The 13153-nt window shown below is 40.1% G+C and overlaps 1 protein-coding gene across 1 annotated transcript in view; it reads left to right on the top strand.

The window, feature by feature from the left end:
• The window catches only part of ADAMTS12 (ADAM metallopeptidase with thrombospondin type 1 motif 12), a 178410-nt gene that overhangs the window by 119894 nt on the left and 45363 nt on the right, over positions 1-13153 (top strand). The window contains exon 14 of the mRNA XM_035902749.1: positions 6050-6183. Within this exon, the coding sequence (XP_035758642.1) occupies positions 6050-6183 (134 nt within the window). The remainder of the gene's footprint in view (positions 1-6049; positions 6184-13153) is intronic.

Below are 13153 nucleotides of genomic sequence, written 5' to 3'. Positions count from 1 at the left end.
GTCATGGGGGAAGCTTCTGGCAGCTCCTCACAGAAGCCATCCTGTAGTCCCTGCCCTGCTACCAAAACCTTGCCATGCAAACCCAGTACAGGTTGTGTTTTATTATCAGGCATTTTAAATCCTCTTGTGCTACACATGAGATATAAGGGGAAAAGAAAATATCATGAAGCTTTCCCAAACCCTGAGTGTATGTAATAGTTTCTGTGCAGAAGTGTCTAGTTGAGGAGATGAAACCCTGAGCTAGACTTTTTGTGACTTTTTAGATGTTCTGTGTTCCTTCATTGTGCATGAAAAACAGTAAATGATCTAGATTGTCACAGTTCTCTCCTGGCTTTAATTTCATAGCCTACATAAGCCAGTTCTACTGGATTTCACATAATTACACACTGTTGTAATGACCTTTTCTGTTGTGTAAGTTGTACCTTCACAAGAGGACAAAGACTCTTTTGAATAGCTTATGATTTCGTATAAGGTGAGATGCAACAAGCATCTTTAACAAGAAACCTAGCAGAAAAGCAGTGAGTGACATCTCTCCATTACCTAGGCTAACTGTATTTAAAGTTCCAACTGAGATTTTTTTTGTTTTAAATCAGTTTGGGCCTGTTGGGTAACTTGCATGGTCCTATTGTGGATTTGCCCCAGAATGCAGAAACGCATGTGCTCAAGCTGGAGCACCTGAGTATCCCTGGGAGTCTCAACGTGATGGGGATGTCCAGCTTCAAGAGTGGCTAAAGCATCCAGCACCTCTGACCAGGGTATTTTCTGAATTGTTCTCATGACCCAGGCCCTTACTTTGACACAGATTTTAGTGCTAATATACTTCTCTTGCCATCAGGCTGACCCCACATTTATTTATTTCATACCTTTTGACAAATTACATTTATCTGAATCTGATAGCTCTCAGGGCTTAATTTCCATGTAGTAAGTGTGAGTCCTACCTTGAATACCTTTCCTTTTTCAGTCAGTGCCAGGATCATCTCATGTACTGGCAGATAGGGGTTATGTTGCTGAAGTGTTTTAAATTTCATATTTCTTCCAAAATATGCCTGTGTATCGAGTAAGATCGGTACTGATACGGTCGCAGGGACTGCGCTAATAGCATGAGATAATGTTTCTGCTGCCACTGCTTTGAAATTAAACTTTCTTTTCGTCTTCCAAGCTTGGTTAAAGGGATAAAGGAACTTCACGTCAGCTTTTTTTTCCCATTTTGTCTGTATTTGGTAATTGTCTTTTATGGGGTTTTTTTTGTTTTGGATTTGCTCATCCAATTCTGAGTTCTCGTAGAGGTGAAGGTTTGAAAAGGCTTGCCTCTTTTCTTTCTTGTGAAGTAGGAAGAAATATTGAAGCCTTATCTTCTTCTGGCAGACACATGAATCACATCCTTCGCAGTCAGGTTAAGCTGGATCCTTCCTGCATGTGAATTCATGGGAGCCAGCTGTGAGGGAACAAATTTAAATTAAGAGGGGAATATGTTCCTATCTAGTTATCTTCATGTTGTTCTGTTTACACTTGGTAAATATGAACTCTTATACATGGTGGAAAAAATCTCATGCCTAAATTTTAGGATTTTTACTTGGCTTTGCTGGCTTGCTTCCTCAGTACCATTCTGATTACAAATAAGTCACTGGGAACTTATGGGAGCTCTGTGGCTTGGGATTCCATTGCATCTGGTTTTCTTCTATGGTTTAGAGGATCGATTCAAATCAGCAGTGTAATCTTGGTGCAGGATATGGGCACTACGAATGAAAAAGAGGATGTAATTTTTCTAGGCTACTGAGTGCTGGTGGCACCTCAGCTAAAATCTTATGTCCAGCTAGGAGCACCGCACTGCCAGAAGGATGCAGCCAAACTGGAGGAGGTTTGCAGGGGAGCAACATGGAAGTCAAATGATTTGGAAAACACAGTTTATGGAAAAGGTTGAGAAAAGCAAGTTTTACTCTAGAAAAGAGAAGATGGAGTGAGTTAAATGCCAAATACTTAAAAAGAGTTTCTAAGGTTATATAGCATGCATATCCCTGAGTGAGTAGAGATACAGGTTAGGAAGATGGCGTGGCTCCATGCAGTGTTGTGCTCAGGTCTGGAAGAAGCTGTCAAGATCCAAGCAGTTCTGTGCCCTTGTTAACTGGCTTTGAAAAGTAGGACCTCATGGTTTTATCAGCTCAGTTTGAATGTAGCTCTTCTGCTTTGAAACTGGGGTTTGGCATCAAGTTTTCTCTCACTGCTTCATACTGCAGCTTCCATCCCCTCCACTCAAGCAGTACAGGAATCCCCAGAGTGAGCCACACCCAGCAGTTCTTCTTGTCCATAAAAGGTAGGACAAAGAGAAACAGCTAAAACACCAAGGTTACACACTGAGAAATCTTCATTGCCATATGGCTGGTTAAACATTAGAGCAGGTTACCTAGAGGGTTTGAGGAATGAATATTACAATTCTAGATATAAATACAATCTAAGCAGGAGCAGTCTAACGGACTTTGATCCTGCTTTGGTGTGGAAGGATCGGTAAAACCCTGTAGGCTTTACCCAGGCGGAAATCAGCTCTGTTTAAATGGGAATTCAGTGTGCTTTTTCTGAGCAAGGATTGTGTGAGCATGCTCATTGCTGAGTGTTCACAGATTAGATCTAGTATCTCATGCATATGCTGGATTGCAAGAATTTCTGTATATTTTGGCCTAAAAGTTGCTAAGATGACAGCCTTTTTGTTAAAGTCTCATCATGAATTAATCAAATTTGCTGAAGTAACTGAGACTAAACCAGCTGCTTTAATGAGTCCCTTCTGAGCAACCCTAGTGTTCATATTGATCTCAGTTTAGTCTATTTAGATTTTCAGGACTGAAATAAGATTTGGAAAATCTGAATTCGATGCCAATCTTTGCTTTCAAATTCTTCCATCATTCCAGGAAATGTATTTATTTTCCTTGTGTGTCAGTTCTCTATCTGAAAATAGGAGATAAAAGTATTCTACATCTGTATCTGTTTTATGTTTAAAATGTTAGACTTTTTGAGGACAGTGGCTGATTATGGTACAGTTTATTTACAGTCCTAAAATAATGGAGCCCTGATCTTTCATCAGGTCCTTGAGCTCAGCTGTAAAAAAATAATGGTAGATAAGTAAATAATTTTAGAAAATTAATGACTAATATGGTGCTAGGATAATTTCCTCAGTAGTGCCCTAACCAGCCTTCTATGCAGATGAAATATCAAAATAACTTGAGGAATGGTGGCAGGACTACAAATATTATATAGGATTGAGTTTGTGGGGAGGGTGCAATATCCTTTCATTTCCAATAGGGCTCAGTAGAAAATGGATAGGAAGAAAAGCAATACAAAATTTGTGGGTAGAGGTAGGATCTAATTTTAGATCAGTTGCTACAATTAGGAAAACCAGGAAAGCTTTCATGCCTGGAAAGCCCTTATTTGAATCATGAACCTTTGCAAGTCTGAAAGTTTGCTTGTTAGTTATTTTTACTTTTTATTTTGGCTTAGTAAGGGAGTTATCTTTCTCTACAAACTTTTTCTGAGTTATATACTTCAAGCATCGTAATTATGACAGGAATATGTCAGCAGTCAGCACTGCCTGCTTTTTCTTGCTCAGTGATTTCTGAAATGAAGTTGGATACCATCTTTGCTTGTTATGCCAACGCACAGCTAAGGAGGAGGTACAGATATCAAACTGCTGCTCTACTTATTTCATTATGAACAATGTAAAAGCTGAAATGGTTTCATGCAAAATCTGTGTCCTTCAGGATCAATTCTGAGCAGGTAACAGACCAGCTGGAATTCTGGGATTCTCCTTTCTGTAAGGGTATTGTGCTTTGTGTTTAAAAAATGGTGCATTGAGAAGGTAAGCAAGGTGAAACAAAGTTTAGAGCACTAAAGTAATCAAATTAGCCACATGACCAGAAAAAAGATTTCTGCAGATAGAAGTAAAATTACTTGTATTGCTTATCATGACAGCTCTTATCAGAACAACTGATGGATGTTATGGCTGGCAGTTTTCACAGAGGGGCTGAGGGCTGATAAGGATTACAAACTTTATGTTCTTGCCTGAGACTTTTGTAGCTCCATCTCTGTCGATATTCTTGAACATGACTCACATCACCTTGAATTCCACCAGTTTTTTAACCTTGTTCCATGTGTGTCCTCTGCCTCTAATCACTCCGTTGCCCTTTATGAAGGCATCTTTGTTTGAGAAGCCACAAGCACAACACTGTTGTCAGTGCTAAGATGCCATTTTAGCTCTACTGACGAAGGAAAACACAAAACTCCTCATTAAGATTTTGAATTTCTTTAGTGTCCCCTTTTTTATTTTTTGGATCCCAGTTCTGCAGAGATCCTGTTTATATGAATGAGATCCATACTTCTAGAGCTCAGGCTGTGTAGGAGTCAGTCCCTGAGCTGCGAGCAGTTTGGGGGCAGAGGTACTGTCACTTTTGTGCATTCTGTGGTGCTGTGTATATGTTGGTGCTTACAAACCAGGGCAATGGGAGCGAATTTCCCCCTTCAAAAGAATAAAACCTTTTGTAGGAAATTGTTTAGCTTCTTTGCATTACCAAAAGTTTGAATTCTCTGATTACTAGAAATCCCTCTAATTTTAAACACAGTTCTTTGTATGACGCAAGCTGCATCAACAAAGGAGGAAGGGGAAGAAGAGGGAGAAAGAAATTTATTAACCAAGATGTAGAAGATGTATAGTTACCCTGCATCCCTCTGAGAACAAGGCAGTGGCTTTTGTCGGCTCTGTCAGGCACAGGATGAAGCTGTCACTCAGCAGAGGCACCTCCGTAGCACAGAGGGAGATTGTATTGAAATGGCTCAAAATGGTGCCTTCAGGTCCCTACTGACTGGCAGTTTTTAGGCTTTGAAATTAAGCTTGCTGAGCATGAACAAATTTCTTTAGCACCTGGCTATACCGTGGTCTTGAAACAGACCAAAACCAGAAGACAGGTCCTCTGTTGCTGTCACACAGAATCACAGAATCACAGAATTGCAAGGGTTGGAAGGGACCTCGGGAGATCATCTAGTCTCTCATTGATATGACAGTGAATGATGCTTTTTTCAGTCAGATAGCTCTGGCTCTGCTGGAGGGTTTCCAGGGAGTGATACAAGAGCAGGGACTATATCTGTCTTGGCTTTGACCCTGGTTTCAGTTCTAACTCATCTTCAATGTAATACAATGTATTTATCAAACTTGTACCCTTTGGCTCTCCGAAGCCTGAGTTTCAAAATTTCCCATTCCCAAGGGCCAGTGCCTGTAAGGCAGGGCAGTGTGTGTTTGGCTCTTTTTACTCCACGGATGGAATAGATAAGGCTGGTCCATGCAGAAAATCTTATTTCAGAGACCTACAGATTGCTTCTGCTACAGCTTTTCTCTTCCCTTTTGCTTCCGTGCATGTTATCCAAGAACAGCCTAGGTCTGTCAGACCAACCAATATCATCCCTGTTTCATAAGTTGCCAAACAGGAAAAAGTCCAGAGTTTGAAATAATTTGCTAAGTGCCAGCAGATAGCTGAAAATAAACAGTAATGTGACATGCAGAAGATCAGAAGCAACATTTGACTGCTCTCTCAGAGAGGCTGGCAGCAGTGATGAGCAGTTATAAATTATCTCTGAAATCACTCAGTCATCAGCTGGTGGAAAACTGTTGCTTGTCAGTGTCCTTGCCAATCTCACCCCCAGATTCCTCCATTACCCTCACTAATGACAATTGGTTTGCTGGTTTCCCATTCGTTTCTCCATCACAGCCTCATTACTGCTCAACTCAGCCAGCTGGCTGTTAACATGCCAGTGATGGAGAGCATTGGAGGCGTGAGGGCACCAGCCCCCAGCTGCTTCCTAGAAGTCCACAAGTGGCATTTATCAGGCCTGTGTCACTCTTAGCAATCTGACCCTGGGTCTGCTAACTGCTTCTAATTAGGCAATTTCTGTTAGCAAATGCCAGGGAAAGTGAGTGCATGGTACAGTAAAGACATACTGTCATTCCCTGTGCATTAGATTTCAATGTCCCACTGAAGTATTTTCTGAGAAAGTATCTTTGTTTCCCTTTCAGCAAACCCCTGCGAACTCCACTGTCGCCCGATAGACGGCCATTTTTCAGAGAAGATGCTTGATGCAGTCACTGATGGTACTCCTTGCTTTGAAGGAAGGCACAGCCGAGATATCTGTATTAATGGCATGTGTAAGGTATTGGGTATGTTTGCATGTTTCTTTCTCTACAATTTTATTTTACAAATTTATGGGAAAATATCTAACAAATCTTTGGAAGGATCGAGGCCAAGTACTCTACTTCATCACATTTTTAATGATCATGGAAACAAGTTTATAGAAACAGCTTTTCTGAGTAGACGTAAGAGTTGTTTCCGTCCTTTTTAATGAATCCATTAGACTGAGTGCTAACTACTTTTGGTACCTTTTAACTCCTTTATTCTTCCGTTATTTTAAAACATTGATTTAAGAAAATGTGTTTGTTTCTGATGAGATGTTTTCACAAAGGATTGTAGCTTTAGGGTTGTAACTGGTGTCACCACTTTATGTGTTTTTTTTATGAAAATGCAATTTAGCGTTACACATTATGTAGCAGTTCTGAACTGACTTGAAGGCAGTAAGAATTATTTTAGTTTACAATAGTAAATTGAATAATGCTGTATAATGAGATAATAAGCAAACATAGAGTATATGGTTCAATAGTGTTCTGTTTATTGAAGAATAAGTATAAAGTTCTCTGCATATTCTGCATGTTGATAGCAGGTTTCCAGGATGATGTGTGCGTTTGTGGCATTCAGAGGTGTCTTCTGTAAATGCTGTTACACCCACAGTCTTAGCATTGGGTTTAGAGAATTTGTCATAAATAAAAGGATTATTTTACTTGTAGGGTATGTATTTACAACTATGGTTTATTTCTTCAAATTGGGGATTTGTGTCCTTGAAGCCCGATAGCTTTTTTGCTTTTAATGTCTTCAGAAACAAAATCAGGACTTGGTGTCTTGTGGAAACTACATTATCTTACTGCAGGGAGCTTGGGATTGTATGTCCTAAGTCAACGAATCATATAAAAATTCAACTAGAAGGGACTTCAAGAAATCATCTGTTTAATCCCTTTATAGAATCATGTTCCTTTTTTGGACATTTTTCACATTCTGTCTTAAAGATTTCTAGTGACAGAAACTCCACATATTTAATAGGTCATTGGTGTACCCCCTCAGAAGACTTGATATTTGGATAGAATGCCAGTGCCTCAGAGAGCAGGAATAAGAGATTTGTTGTAAGCTTTCCTTGCAGGACATGCACTTGCGAAAGGGAGTTACCAAGGCCCTGCTCAAATTCACAGTGAAGAGATTCTGCTTGACTTTGCTGAGAGCCAGGATGGACCTTTTAACTATGATGGTGAAAGACCTGACCTGGCCTTGAGCAGTTCAAGCCAGATAGAAACATATCTTTAACATACTGAAACGTATAGTAAATGTTGCATACTGTATCAGTGCTTTTGACCTTCACTTGGAAGAGGACAAGTGCTAAACTCAGAAGGCTATCTTTGTGATGTTACACTTTCATTTTCTGATTTCCATCCCAAATGGACTGGGATAACTATGGCTAATTTTAGATTCCATACGCTTTCTGTGTTGAACCTTGCCTGTGACAGTTCAAATCTATACCTATTTCAGAAATAGCTAAACTTAATTAATCAGAAGCAATGGATCAGAGGTGAAAGCTAATTTTAACTGCAGTTTGTAGATACTAGATATGCTTTAGCATTAATAGTTCTGAGGACTCAAAGCCTTTCTAAAAAATGTCCTCCAACGTACCAGTGCTGTCATAAATACAGATTTGTCAGCATTTCACATGTGGACTACTGCTTCACATCTTCTGACAAACAGACTTAATTGGAGTCAGAATCACAGAGTGAACAATATAGTCATACAGCGGCCACAAATGAGACCAAATGATGAATAGGTAACCCAAATAGCTCACATTTCTGAAAGCCTGTGTGCTTTTGTCTGAAATAGGTACCCAACATAACACTTGAGGAGAAGCTTTTTCAAGTTTCTCCATATAATTCACTAGTGTTTTAGTCCAGCTAGTTAAACACAATACATACATTACAGGTTACAGTGAATAAATCTGGAAATACATCTAATATAATTAGTTCAGTGCATTTCTTGTAATCCGACAGCAACATATTGCTAATGATGTGAAAAAAGGAGTTCACAAACATTAACAGCAATGTCTGTTAAAGCCCCGTTCTGGTTTTCAATACTATATCTCACAAAAGTACTTCACATTTGTTCTGAGTACTAAAATAACACTTCACTTAGGTCTGAAATTGAGAAAAAAATGAAAATGGTGAGATGTTGTACGTTAGATCCACTGTCCATATTGCTCACGTGTGTTTGGTGTGCAGAGTAGCTCTTTTTTAACAACTGAGTTCGTAATTTTCCTAGTGGATGTGTCAAAACAAAATAGATAGATTCAATCAAGAATTTAATGTCCTAAATTCAGCTGATATCAATTTGATTTTGCAGTTTGCCATGGTTGTTCAGAGCAATCAGAGAAATTGGGTTTACTTTGATGGCTAAATGAGGATTCAGATGTCTCATTTTAGCTGCCTTAGGTATACTGGATGCCTTCCTAGACACCTTGGCAAAGCCATAATGTGCATCTTCAAGTGGGAAGTAAGTATGGACAAACACTAGCACTGATTCACTTGGCCCTTGCAATTTGTCCAATATATGGGTCCTAATTTTTTAGAAGTGTTGCCTATGCCTCAGTGCAGAAGGAAGCCTGACCGGTGAGGTCATGGTATGGTATTCCTTTAGAACGTGCCTCGTTCGTTCAAAGACAAGCTAGTGTTGTTAACTCATTTGAGGGCCTGGCATCTAAAATAGCTGTGTCCTCTCTCAGCTTTGTCCTTACACAGAAAAGGAGTTCCCTATATGCATGTAATGCAGTTAAATCACTCAGTGCTGGAACCAGTGGCTGCAAAGGGGGATCTCCTACATGCGTGCAGTTGCAACCGTGTTTTGTTCCAGGTGGTGTTAATAGGGAGATGGGAGATGCAGCCTCCTTAATCCTTTTATTCTATTTGCACCTAGCTTGGCCTTCCTTCAGGTACCTTCTTAGACCACCTCTGGTCATGATGTCTGACTTAAAAACAGCTCTGAGTGGAGGGAGTCAACAAGATCTGTCAGTAATTTAATCTATTTAATCTTTCATCAAGATACAGCGTTATTAGTTTGCTATTTAACCATACTCCTCCACACTCATCCTTTGAGTGTGACTTTTTCCTCTTTATTTGGAAGATCTTTAAAGCACATATCCTATCTTCCTGTGTTTTAAGTCATACAAGTGCACTCTTAATTTTTACTAGAGCAGTCAATTGCTCCCCCAGTGTTAATAAGCAAAGATACTACCACTAGAGTATCTTTGTTGAGCAGTGATGTGTACATGAGTGAGGAGCTGGTCAAATACAAGCCATGGCATCATCTAAAAGCGAAGGCTTACATGGTGTATGCACTGAGAGTGTGCAGACACTGAGGGTGGAGCACCTGGCATCCCCAGTGTTTCCAACAGGCATTCATGTCCCTCACAGAATTTTAATAAGCTTAAATGACCTTCAGTCATGCAAACTTGTGAGCTGTTCTCTGTGGTAATTCACAATTGTTATGTTGAGAGGATAACACTGTATTGAACAATTACATAGCTGTGTAGTACTAGGGAGGAAAGAGGTTTTTTCTCTTGCTGAAAAGCAGATTACACATCTCAGATTTTTTGTAGTAGCTTTACTACCTCTCACTATGGTTCAATCTCCTCTTCCTGCTGCTAGCCCAACGGGATATTGATTCAGACCCATCTAGAGAAATTATAAGAGAAACAGGCACATCAGGGCATATTTCTCCCCATTCAAGGCAATGTCATGGCCAACATGACATGAACATTGATTTCTTTATTTGGAGACCAGTTTAAAAGCGCAGTGTAGCATCCGTGTAGTGTTGATATTCAGGCAGTGCATCCAGGCTGTACCCCTCGCTGGCAGCAAGGACTTTTTGTATCTGCCCCCTGCTGCCAGTCTGACAGAAAAGTCTCTCCCTTTGGAAGTGGCAAAAGGGTAATATCTCTGGATGTTTTCCCTTTAGTCACTGAGCAGCAGGAAGGAAATTGTTTCTCCTTCCTGTAATGCAGCCGGGCATTCAGGTGATTATTTCTGCCTCCGCACTGTGTGCTGGGACCAGAAATAAAGCTAGTCTCAGGTGCGTCCAGAAGGCTCTCGGGTGAATGGGGCAATGGCAAAGGACTGCATGGAGGGATGCTAATTTCTGCTGCACATGCTGTGGCACACAGTGGTTCTGTAGCGCAGCACGTTTCACTGGCAGAGGGTGCACAAAGGGCATATGTGTGCAGAAGAATCGTAGCCTAATTGCTGCTGATTTTGTTCTTGGTTTACAACCGGCATTTAGTCTCCAGATCTCTTTTAACAGGCAGTTCAGCAGAAATTCGAGACACACGATTTAAGGCAGTTTTAGAAAATATGGGTACTGCCTATCTAGTAGAATCAGAAGAATGAGGGAAACAAGTAAAAGGGAGGAGGAAGCGTCTAGAAATGAATCTAATGGATGACAAAAATAATGTGATATTCACTGGAGCGGGAAAGTAAAACATAGCCTGCAAATTAAAGTTCATGTAAATGTGCTTAGAATGCATGACTGCTGGTGCTGTTTATTTTGACACATAAGAGTATACACTTTGTGGTGGTCATTAACAGCCTTGTAAGATGAGGCCCTGTTGCTAGATATGAAGGTCATTGCACCACCAGCAGCACCCCAGAGCTAGGGAATAAAACGAAGGCTTTATTTACCATGACACAGTAAATTGCCTGCCCTGCCACAGTTGTCTGCAGTGCCTCATTCTTGCAGATCCCTGCACCCCACCCTGCCACATGTGTAGGTAAGACTGTGATGTCTGATCAGATACAAACTGTGTTTCAAATATCAGAGGAAAACCAAAATACAATCTTCTGTGGTTATAACTAGAAGGGACAAAGGGATTCCCTTCATGTCATAGCGATGTCATATTTTGATGCCATGGATGTGTTGCTGAAGGAAGTGTATGGCCAAGTGGGAAAGATCTGAGCTGATACTGAACTGAGCTGATACACAGTACAGCCCACACAGAGACACTAATTGGCACCCCAAAGGCAGGGAAGTGATGATACTGTGCTGCTGCCACCGGACTCATTTGCTAGTGCCAGTGCGGTACTTCAGGACTAATTTGTTCAGTGTTTGGGGATTTTTACACTACACAGTACTCACAAAGGAAATATGCTCAGTGATGTTCATTTCAAAATGTCTGATTGACAGCCTGAACTAGATAATTATGTCTGGGTGCAACCACTCAAACAAGCATGAGCAGTAAGTAAAGATGAACAGAAACCTTTTCAAGAGCATGCATTTTCTACAGAAGATACTAATTTGGCAAAAAAATTGAAGACAAGCCAATTTTTTTAAGAAGTTTGAAAGAGAAGCTCCAACATACTCATTAATAATGATTTTAATAGCAAAACATGAAGTGCAAGGGTTCCATTTCCAGATTTTCCCCAACTTTCTGTTTAGTAGTGAATATGGATGTAGAATAGAAAATAAACTTCAAATTTTAGGACTCTCCAGAGAGGCTATTTACTCCTCTGGTCTAATAATAAACCCGATAACAATGTCTTTACTAACTGTAGATGACTAACAAATGCACTGATAGTACAGGAGATATACTGCAGAATGCATCTCTTTAAGAAAATAGCTACATACCTACTCCTTTTTAAATTCTTAGGAATTGTTGAACATAAACTGCAGTGTATCTGTAGATAGCAGGTGAAAAGTCAGATCTGAACTCTTGACAAGATAAAGAAACATTCTGCACTTATCACAGTGGCGTCTGTGTACTTTGAGTACTTCATTAAATCCACCCGTGGTTGAATAGCTACATGCTAGGAGGCAAAAATGTAGTCACCTTCTTAACATGCGCTTATCTCTGTAACAGTTCTGTACTGCTCGTAAACGTGGTCCTTGGTGCCAAGATGCGTCTGTGTGAAAGACATTACAAAACTTTCCCGTATTTGAAAGTAGCCCTCGCTGAAAGGAGAGAGAAGCTGAGGCTGCCGCAGAACCTTTTGGCATGGCTATTGTTTTTCAGACTAGGTATCAAAGGTGCTGGCTAAGCATTGGCATTAAATGATGGATGACTCTCTTTTTGAAGCCTCCATAAAAATGCAAGTGACATGGTTTAACACTTTGTAACTTGAGGCCTTTCCTTGCTTCCATTTTTGCATCTTTTCTAGCTGTTCATTAAATCACTGCTGCACAGAGGAAAAATTTAGGCGTTTTTGTTGAGCTGAAAATGACAGAAAAATATTAAAGAATGCAGGAGCCTTTATACCTAGATTAATCTAACAGATGGATTTTCCTGTCAGAAGCTTACAGAAGATTAAAGTAGTTGATGAACTGAATGTCAAATAAGATCAGAATCAAAAGAGGGGATACTCAGATTTTCATACATCAAGAGGGTGTTTGGGAAGTTGTCAAGTGTCTCACCTGAAAGCTTATTTTGAGAAAAATCAAATGAGAAAAACTTTACATATCACCAAACTTATGTGATGGATTTTCCTGTCAGAAGCTTACAGAAGATTAAAGTAGTTGATGAACTGAATGTCAAATAAGATCAGAATCAAAAGAGGGGATACTCAGATTTTCATACATCAAGAGGGTGTTTGGGAAGTTGTCAAGTATCTCACCTGAAAGCTTATTTTGAGAAAAATCAGATGAGAAAAACTTTACATATCACCAAACTTATGGATATTCATCTAAATCACAAGTGTTATGGTTTAACCCGTCAGGCAGCAAAAACGCCACACAGCCGTTTGCTCATGCCCCCAACAGTGGGATGGGGGAGAGAATTGGAAAAAAAAGGTAATACTTGTGGGTTGAAATAAAGACAATTTAATAGGACAGAAAAGGAAGGGGAAATAATAATAATGATAAAAGAATATACAAAACAAGTGATGCACAATGCAATTGTTCACCACCCACTCACTGACCTGCCCAGCCAGTTCCTGAGCAGCGGTCCCACCTCCCCCCAGTCAACTCCCCCCAGTTTTTTTGTTCAGCATGTT

Source organism: Egretta garzetta, unplaced genomic scaffold (genome assembly GCF_000687185.1).
Source record: "Egretta garzetta isolate BGI_Z169 unplaced genomic scaffold, ASM68718v1 scaffold59, whole genome shotgun sequence".
Lineage (NCBI taxonomy): Eukaryota > Metazoa > Chordata > Aves > Pelecaniformes > Ardeidae > Egretta > Egretta garzetta.
Note: the sequence above shows the minus strand (reverse complement) of the source record. Positions and strands in the feature narration are given on the sequence as shown.